Here is a 16,959-nt window from a genome sequence, read left to right as displayed (position 1 = left end):
AATTGACCTTCATATATTGTGAAATGATTACCACAAAAAGTTTAGTTAACATCTGTCATCTAATATAGGTACAAAACAGAAAAAGAAAAGAAAAAGGGAAAAAAATACTTTTTTTCTTGTAATGAGAACTCTTAGGATCCATTCTTAACAACTTCTGAATTACATTTTGTTTGTTAACCATGACTCTTCAAGGTCTCCTTTCTTGCTTTTTATTATGAGATACTAGGAAGCTAAGCTCAAAAGATAAGTAAATTCCCCACTGTACCTCTTCAGAGAGATAAAAATGACAGTCCCTGACTTCAAAGGATTTACTCTGCAATGAAGACACAGATAAGAAATAGGAAGTAGTGTGATAAAATAAGTCACGAAGTTTTATGGGGGCATATAAGACAGGAATCTGAGGTTTAGGTGGTCAGACAAGCATTCCTAGAAGAAATCCTATTTGAGCTCAGTCTTGAAAGGCAATGATTATATTCTAGCAAAGTGGATGAACCGGGACATTATTGTAAGTGGAACAGGTAAAAGTGGATGATCAGATGGAGCACTTTCCAATATTTGAAGTGTATCTTAAATGAAGAATTAAAGTTTTCCCTGGTCTGTGTTGGAGAGCTTTCTAGCTAAAGGGAGCAGTAGTATGTGCAAAGATACTCTAGGGTAAAAGACTAACTTGTGTGGGAATTGCAACAACTATAGTTGGGTATTTGGTATTCCCTGGGAGGAGGACTTACGAGTGAAAGTGTTGGGAGGTGAAGAGTAAAAGGTAGAAAGAGACCAGACTCTGGGAGCTTGAACTTTACGTTGTATACATGTGCTAGATTTATCTCACCATGACTTTATAAAAAAATTTTTCAAAAAAAAATTTAGTTAGAAAAAAGAAATAGAGACAAGAGGTTTAATGAAAAAATGTTTACATCCATTTTGATATATTTGCTGCTATATTTTTTAGCTGAAATGTTGTGAAGTATGTTATCCTACAAAAAACTCTTACTTAAAATCCAGATTTATGCCTAGGTTGAGAATGACAAATAATACTCACGTTTCTTTTGTACTTTTAGCAACCTGGAAGCTTTTCTAGCTGGTCTGGTAGTTTCCTCATGGATGATAGCATGTCTAATACTCTAAATAGCCTCGAGGAGCACACTAGTGAGTTTTACAGTATGGATGAAAATCAGACTCTCTCTGCTCAGCAGAATTCACCCACAAAGTTCCTGGCCGTAGAGGCAAATGCTGTGCTGTCCTCTCTACAGACCATCCCAGAATTTGCAGAGACTCTAGAACTTATTGAATCTGTAAGTTTGAAATTGTGAGATTATCAAAAGCTCAATTTTAGTTACATGGTTTCATGTTCAGAAGCTTAGTTTAAGGAACACTGACCAGTTTTATTTTATGCATTCCTTTGTATGTCATGCTTAATTTTGTTCTTATTTTTTGCAGTAGCTTTTGGGAAAAATAAACAAAAAGCTTATGTCTATCTCAGTATGTTCTTTGTCTGAAATTTTTAAGAAATAAAATTTAACAATTTGTTTTTTATTATACAAGTTGTACAAGTATATTAGAAAGAGTTGGAAACTAGACGAAACTGTAAAGAGGAAAAATCCACCAGAGGCCAGAGTTAATAATTTGAAGTATTTTCTTTCAGGCTGTTCTATACATATACACGTGCATATATTTTTAAACCGAATGATACTCTTATGTATTATGTTTGTGGATTTTTTTCCACATTATATCATGAGCATGTTTTTGTTCTTAGCTGTTTTTTAAAACTTCAATTTTAATGACTTCATATACTATATCATATGAATGTAACAAAATTTATTTACCCAGTGACTATTATTGAACATTTAGGTGGTATCCAGTTTTTCAGTACTACAAATTACAGAATATATTTTGTAAACCCTTGTGTAAAATTATGATTATTTCCTTAGGTTAGATTGAGTTTCTGGATCAAAGTGTATGACCATTTTGAAGATGTTCCACACACATTACCAAATTATGTAGAATTTGATAGTATTTTTCTAATGTGGAATAGAGCGTGAAGTTTTATGAAGAATTGTATTCTTTGATAATAACTTAAAATAATTTGTCCTTTTTACTTAAAATACTTTGACAGTAAGCTTCAGCTACTGAATTAGATGAAATATTATTTCAGAATGTTCCAAATTGGAGTTGTAGTAAAACTGTAATCTGTTCCTCTCAAATGGTCTTTCTTAAAAAAAGAAAAGAAAAGAAAAAGATGAACAAGAAAAGCCTATTTCTCCTAAGAAAAATGAGTAGTTAAATTTGTGAAAGTCACCTTCTGTGTTCGATATCACATTTAACTAGTTTAAAACATTAGCTTTAGTTAAGGATTTATTTTATTGCAGGATCCTGTAGCATGGAGTGATGTTACCAGTTTTGATCTTTCTGATGCTGCTGCTTCTCCTATCAAGTCCACCCCAGTCAAACTAATGAGGATTCAACACAATGAAGGAGCCATGGAATGTCAATTTAATGTCAGCCTTGTACTTGAAGGGAAAAAAACCAGTTGTAATGGTACAGACAGTGAGGCTGTTCCTGTAACATCCCCAAATGTGGCCAAGTTTAGCACTCCACCAACCATCCTCAGAAAGAAGAGAAGAATGCGAGTGGGTCAGTCTCCCAGCAGCGAACATAGCGATGGCTCTTTCAATGATGGCGGTAATACAGCACTAAAACACACACCGGTGAAAACACTACCATTTTCTCCTTCACAGGTAGGAGGATTGTTTTGTTTGTTTCCAAATGTTGGTGAGCTCAATTACATTAGATCCTTAATATCCTTACAATTGTTTGTTGCTTTGATAACACATAAAAATGAATAAGGTATTTAAATGTATACGTGAGAGTGCTAAGCCCTGGTCAATCAGAAGCTATCTCATGATGTATAGTAGTTGTGTTATAGTATCTTAAAATATTTAGAGCTAAAAGGGATGTTTTAGGTAAGTAGTTCTACATCTTTATAGGACTCATCAGGAAATAGGCCCATAAAGGTAAAATGGTTTGCCCACAGTTATCTAATGGCAGAGTTGAGACTGAGATCCAGTTTCCTGATTAACCATTCAAAAGATACCATGTTTATATCCACAGACAGCTGCTCACTGTAAGAATTTCACGTGTCTGAAGGTTTTCTAAGGATGTCAGGAATAGATACCCACTTTCTTATGGAGTTATATCCTGGGGCAGCAGATATTTACAAGAGATACAGGACAAACTATATCTGTTATTTTATGATACTATCTTTCTTAATGAATACTGTGTTCCAGGCTGTGTGCTAAACACTGTTCATATAGCATTTCAGTTAATCCTCTTCCAAAAAACCTTAGGAGTTAGGTGGAACAAATTCAGAAGTTAAGCAATTTGTCCACAGTCAGTCGTAAGAGAATGGAGCTGATGTTTGCTGAAAGTGTCTTGGTAGAGGTTAAAAAGTTTCATGAAGAAGGAAATTTAATGGTCAAATAAACTTGGAAGATGCTGGGATATTATTGGAGTTGTATTTTGATGCTGGGAAGTTAGGAGAATCTGACAGTATATAAGCACTGTGTTCTCTGGAAATTACTCCCCCTGTGCTTCAGGGGATGCCATTTACACTACAGTTTGAGTAGTTGCGTTTTCCAGTACCACCCCAGCTCTCAGAGTTGCAGAACATCCTGAGGAAGGTGAAACTGGGTTGGGCACACTAGCAACTTTGTATTTTTGGAGTTTTGAACACTAGCAATTTTTGTCAAAATATAAATCCTAAGGTGGAAAGTGGCTGAGAAGGTTGAGGCATGATTATAAAGACCTTGTATCCCATAGTAAAGAGCTTGAATTTTATCCTATAATTGATGGGCACCCCTGCAGGGTTTTGACAGGGTTTGACTACTAATCTTAAGGTTAAGTGTATGGCAAATATTAGGAGTTGGAAGTGATAGAGCTAGAATTCATTCCAGTTATAAGTAGCCTTAAAGTAATTTCCACTTCTTCCTATCACTTCTTCTATTCTGTTGGCTACAAAAACCAATCAGTATTTCATGACTATATGTAAGTTAAGATTCAGTGAGTAAATTGTGTTATTTGGAAAATGGATTCTTGATACCAATGCTGGCTGCTCCAAGGTTCTGAGCTGTATCCTAGGTAGGCAATTTTTTTAGACAGCTGTATTATCAGCAAAGCATTATTATTATTTTCAGAATTCAAAGAATTCTCATAGAAAAGGGTATCTCTAAGATTGTGTATTAATAAAATAATAAAACTTTCTTTCCAGTTACAGTGTTGTATGAAACTGTTAAACTTAACATAGCAGCTATTTATGGTTTCCATAGATTTCTATATGATAATATACTGTTATAAAATTGTTTTACTGTGTTTTGTAACTTTCAGATATTTGTTAAACAACTATTTCTTCAATGCCTGTTATATGCTAAACACTTAAAAGAGCTGGGGAGGCAATGATGAACAACATTAAAATTCCTGCCCTCATGGAGCTTAATTTTCATGGAATGAAGTGTAAATGAAATATTGATAATTCTTTTCTAAAAGGAATGGAGAAATATTTTATATTTGAAAATATCTTTGAAAATCCTATCCATTTAATATTTGTGTAAGGATTTTAACGTTCTAGAAATTGTCTTTAAATGCTCTTTTTTAGTTTTTCAACACATGCCCTGGAAATGAACAAATTAATATAGAAAATCCTTCATTTACATCAACCCCTATTTGTGGGCAGAAAGTTCTCATTACAACTCCTCTTCACAAGGAAACAACCCCCAAAGATCAAAAGGAAAATGTAGGGTAAGTAGGTATTAAATAATTGTGTGAGAGAAAGTGGGAAGCACAATTTTAAAAATAGATTAATGGGATGCTTGACTGGCTCAGTCGGTGGAACATGAGACTTTTGATCTCGGGGTTGTCACTAAGAGACCCACGTTGGGCATAGAGCTTACTTTAAAAAATAATAATAAAAATGATCTTGTTTTAAAAAAAAAATAGCTTTTTGTCCATTTACCCTAATCCCTATTCATATAGGACTTAGAATTGAAAAAAAAAATCATAACCTCATGTTTCATTCCTACTGACTAAAAACCAGCTAAATGTATGTTATTTTGATATGAAGCAAAATAACATTTTTAGTGCTTTTTTCTACATTTGTCTTTTTCTATTTTAAGATGATTAATTGGAGTAAGAATTAGTTTAGGCAGGCATACTTTAAAATAGTCCTGGAATGTTTAAATAACACATGTGTAAGCAAGAAAAATTTAATGTATGCTTTTATCATGGGTTTGCCTTCCTTAACTTATGAATTAGATTTTGACTATAATACAAATATCTAAATGATTGGTTAGGTTTAGAACACCTACTATTAGAAGATCTATATTGGGTACCACACCAAGAACTCCTACACCTTTTAAGAATGCGCTTGCTGCTCAGGAGAAAAAATACGGACCTCTTAAAATTGTGGTATGTATACTCTCTATTTTTAAGAAATATCCTAATTTTAATAAAAAAGTTTTTTGATTTTTATCTTTGATTTTTACATTTTGAAAAGATGTTCACTGAAATTGATAAAATTTTATTTCTTGATTTATAAATTTGAATTTATGTGAATCCTTTTCCTTGTAAATAAACCTTTTCTTGGGTTGTTTTGAATTCATACTTTTTTTATATTATGTCATGTAGAGAAAGCAAATCAAGCATCAGTTGAACCCTTTTCTTAATATTAAAATCCACCTTTTAGTAGTTTCTGTGGCAGATACCTGCATTAGAATAAAGTAATTTTAATATTTTGATATACATAATCAGTCATAAGTATTATTAGAAAAGTGCTTATCAGGACACCTTTTTAAGGTTCAGTTTACTCTTATATTCAATGGAGATTGTAAAACACATCCCAAAGGGTTATTTCTGGAGATAAAAACAATAGTAGATATAAAGGGGTTGGTGCTAAGCTTCAAGTAGTGTGTACTTAGTTGCTGCTATGATTAATGGTAGCAATAGTAGTTCATAAATGGAGGTGGGGAGTGTTACCTGTGCTTTCAGATATATAGTCAACTTTGAAATATGTTAGATGAACTATGGGCATTCTAATGCTAGGCAGATAAGATTTCTGACAAGTTAGGTTCATTAGAAATAATATATTTTTAAAATATTGGTCACTTCTAGGGGAGTTTAGTTATGTTCTATTTTTAGTCATATTTTGAGTAGATCCATTAATTCTAGTTTACTTGATTTAATCAGTTTTCTAAAAGGAATGTCACACCCTCAGATCTTCTGCTCTTTTTCCTCTTTTTAAAATATTGGTTTGGGGCGCCTGGGTGGCACAGCGGTTAAGCGTCTGCCTTCGGCTCAGGGCGTGATCCCGGCGTTGTGGGATCGAGCCCCACATTAGGCTCTTCCGCACTGAGCCTGCTTCTTCCTCTCCCACTCCCCTGCTTGTGTTCCCTCTCTCGCTGGCTGTCTCTATCTCTGTCGAATAAATAAATAAAAAAATCTTTAAAAAAAAATATTGGTTTAGAGGGTACATAGTAGGATTGATGAAATTTTTTTGTCCTCTAGCTCCTTAGACTGCTGTGAACAATTATATTCTATTTAGCTGTCTGGACTTTTATTTGTGCATAGACACATAACAAAAGTGAGATCATACTTTATGTACTATCTTGTAACCTTTTTAAAAAATTTAATGTGTATATATGTATCTCATAATTTTTAATATTTGTGTAATATTCCATTGGATGGAATTAACTAATTGATTAGACTAATTTGTTTCAGTGTTTTGCTATTCATTTTAAAATGCATCATTAATTGAACAAGTATTGATTAAGTGTCTAATAGAGGCCAGGCACTGGGCGAGGCTTTGGGGATGAACCTGTCAGGTATGTTGTCTGCCTTCATAGGAGTGTGTAGCCTAATTGGAAGTTAGACAAATAAACAATGATTTGAAGGCATTTGAGAATTCTACAGTGCCTCAGGGTCACTTGTTCAGCATATAAATTGAATAAAAATTGTTACCTTAATAATAGTGCTTGAGAAATTAGGTTTTTTTGTTGTTGTTTTGTTTTTTAATTTGACAGAGAGAGAGACAGCCAGCGAGAGAGGGAACCCAGGCAGGGGGAGTGGGAGAGGAAGAGGCAGGCTCCCAGCAGAGGAGCCTGATGTGGGGCTTGGTCCCAGAATGCCGGGATCACACCCTGAGCCGAAGGCAGACGCTTAACAACTGAGCCACCCAGGCGCCCCGAAAAATTAGGTTTTAAGTGACCTAAAGTCCCTGTCAGTTTGTTCTCATTTGGGAAGAATTTATCCATTGCCAAAACAGATCATTTTCTTTCTTTCTTTTTTTTTTTTTTTTAAAGATTTTATTTATTTATGTGACAGACAGCCAGCGAGAGAGGGAACACAGCAGGGGAGTGGGAGAGGAAGAAGCAGGCTCCCAGTGGAGGAGCCCTATGTGGGACTCGATCCCTGAACGCCGGGATCACGCCCTGAGCCGAAGGCAGACACTTAACGACTGCGCTACCCAGGCGCCCCAAAACAGATCATTTTCAACAGCAATTTAAGATAAAAAGAAAATAATGATTTAGTAATTACAATTTCTAAAATATCCATATGCTCATATAATTTCAGAAATATCCATATGCTCATACATTTGTTTGCAGCAAGCTGACTTTTCGTTCCTCCTGTTCCTTCTCTGGTTATTATTTACTGAGTACCTACTATATGCTAACCATTTAGTTTTCTAATGTGTCCTCCTGTGAGTCACATGCACTTCTTAGAGGCAGTTCTGGAATTTTAATCTGGTATACCTTAAGTATCTGTTGCTTTCTTAATAAACATTGATTCTTCTAATGTTTGCTGAAAATCACTCAAAAGACTAAAAACTCTGGAAGTCCTTTAAATATAAATCTAAATTTTGGTAGTATCAAACTGAAAAGTATTAAATATAGTAGTTCTTTTCTTTGTCACATTAGGCCAATTAAGAGAATAATTCTTGGTAGTGAATGAATTCATCTGTGTCTTAGGCACTTTTCTAGGACATTTGTATTCTCATGAGGGAAAAACAAATCATAGATTTTTTTTAAAAAGAGTACCTAATCTATGTTCTTTGTGAAATATAATCCTTAAAACAAAATCTCTTGGAGCATTACACAGAAATACTGACACAATTCCTGCATGTCTCAGGCTGTAGATGAGAGCACTTTTAAAATTCTATTTCCATTCTTAAAGTTTTTCTAAGCGCTGTGAAATCTCATTTGTATATGAATGTTATTCTCCCTAGTTTTGTTGACTGGGAATATAAGCTGCTGGTCATTCTGTGCTGTCAGTTTGTTCTTTATTTAGTGGTGCTTTGATTACTTTTTTTTTTTTTTAAAGCAGATCTTGGTTATGGTAGGTGGTGTTTGATATAATTAAAAACATTTTTCCTGGGAGCGCCTGGATAGCCGAGTCATTTGGGTATCCAACTCTTGATTTCAGCTCAGGTCATAATTTCAGGATCATGAGATTGAACCCCAAGTGGGGCTCTGCACTGGGCATGGAGCCTGCTTAAGGTTCTCTCTCCCACTTCCTATACTCCCTATGCTCTTTCTAAAACAAACAGACCATTTTTTTTTCTGACTTACATGGTAGGGTTTAGCTATTTGATAGGAAGCTAGGTAAATAATATTTTGAGACTATTTCACTATTCAGCCCACACTCAAGTTTCTTTCCAATACACATATAGACACACACACACACACACACACACCCATACACCACTCCTTGAACACTGTCTCAGCTCTAAGTTTGAGGCTCGTTGTACAGAGATAATACACAAAGATGAAAAAGATGTGCTCACTGCTCTTAAGTAGTTCGCACATTTAGTGGCAAGAGAACGTGTTAACCAATAATTACATACTATATAATAACTACAATAAAAGTAGAATAAGGAGAACTAGTGTAGTACCAGTTTGTTCTGTATTTCTTATTTTTCCTATTTTTATATGAAAATATTTGGGAAATAATCTCTTATCTGTATAATTCTGAGGCTCCTGATTGAAGTGGGAGCTACAGTAGGTTCCCCAGAAGGAGGAAGCCTAGTGGGAAGCCTAGAGTGAACAAAGTGCTACACTTCATTCAGTGCTTGCAATGTACAGTATTATTTTTGCCATAAAACTGATTAGTTAATTCATTCAACTTAGGTATCTATAGGGACTGGGAGAAAATTATGCCAGTAATGAAAAAAGTGTAAAAGATGGGTTTCTATATATGGGGGAGAAAGGGAATTGCTATAAAAGACTCTTTAATAACCCTTTTAAAAACAATTTAGTCACAGCCACTTGCCTTCTTGGAAGAAGATATTCGGGAAGTTTTAAAAGAAGAAACTGGAACAGATATATTCCTCAAAGAGGAAGATGAACCTGCTTACAAAAGCTGCAAACAGGAGGTAATCTCTTAGTAGTAGTGTTAATAAAAGTCTTCATTTTAAAAATAAAAGTGACTTTACCCTGATGTTTCTATTGTAAATTATTCATTCTAGCATACAGCTTCTGTAAAGAAAGTCAGAAAATCACTAGTCCTAGATAATTGGGAAAAAGAAGAGCCAGGTACTCAACTATTGACTGAAGACATTTCAGACATGCAGGTTTGTAAAGAATTTTGTTGTTATTGTTGTTAAGATGGTTGCTTTAAGTCCTGGTTCTTGTTTCTTACTTATCGTGTGGTTAATTCATTAGAGATTCATAGAGAGTTTCCTTTAGTATTTATTTTGCTTACTTCAGAAAGAAACTATTAACTGCAGAGAATATTTTATTTTCTTCCTTGCTTTTTATATTTGTTTTGTTTTGAGAGGAGTTTGTTCTCTTATGTATGATGTCAAAAAATGGTAGTTCTCAAAACTTTACATTTCAATATTAATCTTTGGTTAATTTCTGAAATATTTAATTTTACTACATTACTAAAGATTTCGTTGGAGCCAAAAGCTTTCTTGGAGGGAAATGAACAGGGCTTCCACCACCACTTACTCAGTAGTCCGTCTATTTGTCTCCATTTTTGAATTAGTTATTTTCCTCTTTCTTTTTTCTCTCTTAGTCAGAAAATATATTTACAACATCTTTATTAATGATACCATTATTGGAAATACATGACAATAGGTGCAACTTGACTCCTGAAAAACAAGATATAAATTCAACCAACAAAACATATACACTTAATAAAAAGAAACCAAACCCTAACACTCCTAAAGTTGTCACATTGGAAAAGAACCTTCAGGTATGAATTTATAAGTTTCTTTTAGTGATTTTTGTTGTTGTTTATTCAGTTATCACTTTGGACTTACTGATCACAAATTATACCTTTTCTTTTTAGATTCAAAACTGACTATAACAGTAACTAAACAACATTCACCATTATTTTGTCACTCAAACTAAATTTGGGTTTTTGAGAGACTCATTCATCAGGGCACATATAAATCAAACAATTGAAGTTGTAGCCAGAGTCTCTTCTGGCAATTTCTTAAGCACGATTTCATTTTTTAAACTAAAGATATCTAAGTCTCCTTCTGGCATCTCTTCTATAACAAATATGTGTAGCCCTAATTGCTGTCTTGAAAGGGTAAGTGGTTGGAAGCAGTTTCAGCTTGATTTCGTTGGTATAATTGTTTCCAGTGAACTTTTTGGCTCAGAAGTTTTAAAACAAAATTCTTTTTTCTGTTGCTCTGCAGCCACTGTGTCCCTGTAAATGAAGGCTGGAAAATTTTTTACTACTTTATCTTAAGAATTCAACCCAGCTAGTTTGAGACTTCATTGAGGAAGAAGTTTTCTTCTTTATACCACAGTGACTGCAGCACTAGCATTCCTGACATTTAAGCAGTCCTTGAAAACATCTTTGGCAATCAGCTGTGGCCACCTCATCTCTGTCCTTAGCTGCTGCCCTTCAAAGAGCCATGTAGCACATTTTCTTAATCCACTTTAAATGGTTTGATTTCCCAGTGTTTAACACAGAACTTTTCAGGAAAATATATTACATAGCAGGTCATACCTATAATGTAGTAATCTTTATAATAAGGGAAGAAAACCAATGAAGCAAACACAAGCTTGACCTTGTGTTATGAATATATTTCCTAATTTGCAAAACATAAAGCATTCTCGGCTCATTTTTTGACATTACATCCTCTCTTTAAATTTTTTGCAAAATTTTGAAGCAATAAAGACTGACATTTCTTTCTGTGTTAAGACTGATTTGAATGGGGGGGGTTCTGGGTAGAAAACTTTTAAACTCCACAGGTCTATGAACAATATAGATAGTTTAAAAAAATGAACTTTAAAAAGTAAATTAATTAATTAAAATAAAAAATTAAAAAAAGATGGACTTAAAAAAATTGACCATAAATATTTCAGTATGTATTTTTAAAACATTGTTTAGTAAAAAGAATCTCAATGCCATTATCAAGACATGTCTACAGTGATTATCATTAAATATCCAATCGGTTGAAATAATTGACTTTTAAAAGTATAGTTAATTGTAAAGTGAAATGGATAGTTATTTTAGTAATCTTCACATCACTATTAATATTTCCTTCATAGTCAAATTGTGAATGGGAAACAGTGGTTTATGGGAAGACGGAAGACCAACTTATCATGACTGAACAAGCAAGAAGATATTTGAGCACTTACACAGCTACCAGCAGCACTTCAAGAGCTCTCATACTGTAATTGTTATTAAAATTGATGAAATGCCCCACTCTTAACTGTATTCTATACTAAATTAGGTTGCAATGAAATTTTTGTCAATTAATTGTTTTTAAAGTTTTAATACAGACCTAAGACGGTTTGCATCTTTTTTCATATTGGGCAGGCAGGAAGCCCAGCCACTTAAGTAAGGGGTCAGTAATTTCATAGTTAATTTTTTAATAGATGAGATTTTTAAAAATTGTTTTTAAAGAACAAGAGGGGAAAACCGTATTAGAATGTTATGGATATCCTAAAAGTAAATTCTCACTTATTTTCTTCAGAAGATATATGTTGCTACTCTCTTGATGCTGCAGTTTTGTTACAGATAGGTTTATGAGTATGTATTATTTCTGTAATTAGTCTATGTATGGGAAGCACACATGGTTTTATGAAGTACTTTTGCCTACGTGCTGATTTACTTAGGCTACCATTTACAAAGAAATACAGTGGAAAGAAATTGAAAAGAAGGAGAGAAAGTTGCACTACTAATTTTTGGTATTTTTCAAAAACAATAAAATTAACTACAGTGTTAAATGTATTTATTTGAGCATAGTACTAAAAACAAAAAGCATTGAAAAAGGTTTTTTTCCTTATTAGTAAAGAGTCAGTATTTTCTTCATAAATCTCAGAAGAGCTGAGAGTTTTGTTGAATGTATTGTACAGTATGTAGGAAGAGCAAGAAGACTTTGTGAATTGGAAAGAAGTCTTTTTATAATTTATTTTCACTTTTAAAGCTTAAATGTAGATATTTATACCTATACAGGGTGTCTAGAAGCCAGTGTTGTTTCCTGTTATTTACAGCTAACATGCAGAACAATTTTGATGTTTAAGTATGAAATAAGAAACAGTAGTAAGTTATAGCTGCAAAGAATACAGTATCTATACTGTGTGTCACATCTACCTAAATATTGCACTATGCCCTTTAAATCATGTTGGTTATAAAGTAGTTCTAAAAATGTACTAAATAATAATTTAATATTTTCTTTTTAAATTATATGGGGGGTCATATAAATTAATCTGGTGATTTGTATATGTGTTTGGAATTTTTACATTTTGTTTAAACAAATAATATGGTACTTTGGTCCCTAAAAACAGTCTGCACTTAGAAGTTTATTTTATTTACTCAGTGTTTCAGAAGTAGAGAACATTATCTTTTATTTATAAAAATATTCTGTCCTTTTATAAATGTTTTGTGTTTCTCTACAGGTTACAACAGTTGCTTCAGTTGCCTGTTTTAGGTGTTTGCACTTATTTTATTTCTTTTTGAAAGAATGTCTTTATTTGCTTTTGTGTAGAGATTTTATGTACTTTTTTTTGAGACATATAATGGTGTGCTGTCAACTTAAACACTGACAGGCAAATAGAATTGTACACTGTAGTTGTAATTATTTATAATTGACACACTCTCTCCCTCTCCACTCCTGAAGTATGCTGCTATAGAAAATAGCAGAATCGGCTTGCTGCTATGAGAGAAGGAAAGAGCCACCACCACTTGCACTGTGTGAAAAGGTAAAAAGCAAATGATGGCAAGTTCTCAAGTTAACTTAATGGAATCAACCATTACCAGGCAAATTCTTGCAAATGCCAAAATACTATGCCTGAAAACAAAGACAGCTTAAGATTTTCTGATGTTTTTATGTTAATAGAAATGGTAATAAGTATTTTAATGCCTAGCTCTTGAACAGTAGACCTAAAAGGGTTTTAAGCTATTTAAATCCACTTGCTCATTTTTGCATATGATATGTAGTGAGAAGTGAAGAAAATGTATGGTACCAAGATTATGCCTTGTTGATAACAAATAGATGAACCTCTGAATCTTCTTAGAGTGTTTGTTAAGTCTGTGGATTGCTTCCTAATTAGTGAACTTCTCACAGAAATATCACTTTATAAAACCAATGATTGTAGCAAAATCATACTGGATCATTTCAATTTCAGTTACTTTGAACTAATAGCACATAATGGTTTTTGTTTGTTTGTTTGTTTTAATGTAGCCCATAGCCCTTAGCTGGTTTTGATGTACATAGTTTCCAGTCACCAAAGTATATCTTGGAAGAGCTATATTTTTTTAAAGCATACTTTTTCTTGAGCATTAAATTATCCCAAGTGTAATATATTGCAGATAAGCCTTCGCTTATTGGACATAGTACATATTTGGGTTGGTATTGGTTGAATCCTTTAGTTAACTGCTTTGTTGCTTTTTGCAAGAAGATTTTTAATCTTAAACATGTCAGGCATCTTAAGTCACCTTTATACTGTTGTGTTCAGTTGAATTTCTTTCAGTATGTTATAAAAATGCCAGACATACATGTAGCAGCCATACTTGCATGGAAACTGACTACACATATATAATACTGCATTTTGTTGTAAGGTTTTCACATTAATACAGCAATTACCCTGACTAAATTGAGTTTTTTGATGTATGGGAAAACTTTCCATTGTGAGAGAATCTTGCATACAATGTTGACTCTTAACATCCATAATAAAGCATCTGTGTACAAGCTGACTTGGCATTCCTCGTTTCACTTTGGTTTTGTGTTTTATGGTATTGATTGAACCCTTAAGGACTTAACCCAACATTCTGTTCTTAGACTTTTTTTTCTCCTTTAGTACTACCTATACAGGTGATTTATCTGTTAACACAACTTGACTCCTTATCAAGAAGTGGAAATACTTACACAGTCTCTTTCAGAGCCATATTTTCAACTGCTTTTAGATATTTCTGTATGACTCTTCTGTTAACACCTTAAATGAAACATGTTCTCTTTTCCCCAACTTGGACCTACCCTTCCTTTTTTTCTCTCTCTTAGTGGTGTTGCCTACCCTTCCATCACCCACTGAGAAACCTGCATCCCTCGCCTTCCCACATTGAAATCCGTTGTAAATTCTCTGCCTAGGGGTCCCTGGGTGGCTCAGTGGGTTAAGCATCCTGTTCTTGATCTTGGCTCAGGTCATGATCTCAGGGTCACGAGATGGAGCCCTGTGTTGGGCTCCACGCTCAGCACAGAGTCTGCTCGAGAGTCTCGCTCTGCCCCTCCCTGCTCTCTCTCTAAAAGTAAATAAAATCTTCAAAAAAAATTTCTCAGCATGCCTAAGTCCATTGCTCTAATTCTATTCCTTCATCTCTTACTCGGATAGTTGCACTAATTACTCTGATTTCCATTCTATAGAAATATGAAGAGATTGTGCCAGTGACCATCAGGGGGTCACCTGCAAGGCCAAATGGTCACCCATTCAGGTCTGTGCAGTAGTACATTGCCTCAGTGAATTTGTCACCATCTAGAATTTACCTTTAGCTTTCTAGGCTTAGAAATCTGATGGATTAACCCACCAGAAGTGAGTTTACCCTTCAGTAGAATGCTTATCTCAAATGTGCAAGACTGATACATGAAACTAAAATGCCAATCTATTAATTTACAGTGTGAAATACAACTGCTAAGGAGACGAGGTTCATTCTCTTCTGTGAAAGCATAAGGCAGCACATAAAAGTCGCATGGATCTGATCACATCTCTTCTGTTAAAAGATCTTCCATAGTTGTCTGTTACCTAAATAAAAATAATTCTTCTTCACTTCCTAACCTAGGCCTGGTGACTTGGATCATCTAAGTACATGGATGCGCATGCTTCTGTCTCCATGCCTGTATTTGTAACGTTTTCTCTGCATGATTGTTTTGCTTTGTCTCCTTAGCCTGTTAAAATTTTACTCATCCTTGATGGCACAGATCTGTGAATCATTTCCTGATTATCCTAGTGCTTCCATAAAACTTTCCTACTAGACTTTGTTTTGAAGAGGGGGATTGCCATTTATAGCTCCTTGTCTAGCATGGTGCTTAGAAAATCTCAGTAAGTGTTGAAAGAATTTTTAAAAATTAGTCACAACTATCAGGAAATAATAGCCATACTTTACAGAACAGATTGATTAGAAATAGCTTTGGCTTCTTAGTTACCTATATGAAATTAGTTTTACTTTATAGTCAATAAACTATTACTTTGTTACACTCTTTTAGCTCATTTTATAACCATGTAATTTCCTGCTTGGTTTATGCCCCTATAGAGTGATAGACTTGCCAGCCAATCAGACCTTTAATTATAATGTAAAACAGATGGTAGTTTTTGAAGAGGTGCTTCCTACTCTGTGAGAAGTGAAAATTTATTTTTAATTAAGTAGTGGAGGGCAAAATGAATCCAGTGAAATTCCATTGGAACATTATACTTTCCCCTTCCCTGGCTTTTTTTTTTTTTTTAACGTGAATAGATATGGTCAAGAATATGTGAAATATTATCAGAAAACCAAGATAAAGTGTACCAGAAAAAAATGACTCATGGCTGACGTGTTGTCAAGAGAATGTTTCTGAAAACTTTTTATTTTTTAGTGTGTTGGCATTAGTATCTTAAAAGCTGTTGTATTTGACCAAACTCAGTATTAAAAGCAGGGTACTATACTGCCCTTATTTCTGAAGGTCTCAGATCTGATGTGCTTATTCAAGTTCCAAGTACGGAATGTGCTAGGTTTGAGTGGATTTTTCTGGCCAGCACAGGGAAAGAGGGAGGTAGATCCACTTTGCTGTGATTTTACTACTGTAATTTTGCTAACCATACCCCAAAAGATTGGCTCAAATTCTGACACAATTTCCTAAGCCCTAATACAGTTGGCACTTATTTATTCGTCCAATTAGCAACTAACACTTAACCAAGTGCTTACAGTACCTGGTGCTAGCTATTGGGGATACTATGGTAAACAGGACATGACCCTTCCCTTAAGGAAGATGATACTCTAGAAGGGAACATGAATAAGTATGTAACAGAAATGGCATCTATTTTCCTTAGGCTGAAAAATGAGATGGATCAGATAACCAGGTTTCCTTGTATTTGTGGATGCTCATTTGAGAATTTGGTCACTGCCTAGATAGTGTGGATTTCTTTTCCCCATACACTATGGCAAATTGGTTGGGCTAGCACCACCCAAGGATCTTGCACCACCCAGAAGTTCACAGCAGTAAAAGCTTGAGTACAGTGTAGCAGCTGGGGCCTATGCCAGTCACAAACATGTCATTTAATCCTCCCGACAACTCTATTAGGTAAACATTGTTATAACCCACTTTTGCGGATTTGGAAACAGACTTAGGTTAAGAGACTTGTCGGAACACACAGTACAATGCTGAACTGGGATTCATTTAATCATCTGAGATTTGGATCGATTCTTTAAAATTAAGCATAAGGCACAGAGGAGTACAGAGTATATGATTTCATTTCTATAAAATTATAA

General features: G+C 34.3%; 1 protein-coding gene across 5 annotated transcripts in view; it reads left to right on the top strand.

Moving 5' to 3' along the window:
* Window positions 1-12,672, top strand: part of MYBL1 (MYB proto-oncogene like 1) — a 38,215-nt gene extending 25,543 nt beyond the window's left edge. The window contains exons 9-16 of one of the 5 annotated variants that reach the window (XR_004627808.1): window positions 1,056-1,289; window positions 2,364-2,732; window positions 4,646-4,788; window positions 5,340-5,454; window positions 9,296-9,412; window positions 9,506-9,610; window positions 10,119-10,236; window positions 11,550-11,686. Coding sequence is in view for 4 of the 5 variants with exons in the window: in XM_002916374.4 (XP_002916420.1) it covers window positions 1,056-1,289; window positions 2,364-2,732; window positions 4,646-4,788; window positions 5,340-5,454; window positions 9,296-9,412; window positions 9,506-9,610; window positions 10,057-10,236; window positions 11,550-11,678 (1,392 nt within the window). In the remaining variant the exon portion in view is untranslated. Of the gene's footprint in view, window positions 1-1,055; window positions 1,290-2,363; window positions 2,733-4,645; window positions 4,789-5,339; window positions 5,455-9,295; window positions 9,413-9,505; window positions 9,611-10,056; window positions 10,237-11,549 lie in introns of all 5 variants that reach the window. The other 4 variants (XM_019796548.2, XM_002916374.4, XM_019796549.2 and 1 more) reach the window with 4 other exon arrangements.
* The last annotated feature ends 4,287 nt before the right edge of the window (window positions 12,673-16,959 follow it).

The sequence above is a fragment of the Ailuropoda melanoleuca genome, chromosome 9 (genome assembly GCF_002007445.2).
Source record: "Ailuropoda melanoleuca isolate Jingjing chromosome 9, ASM200744v2, whole genome shotgun sequence".
Taxonomy (NCBI): Eukaryota; Metazoa; Chordata; class Mammalia; order Carnivora; family Ursidae; genus Ailuropoda; species Ailuropoda melanoleuca.
Note: the sequence above shows the minus strand (reverse complement) of the source record. Positions and strands in the feature narration are given on the sequence as shown.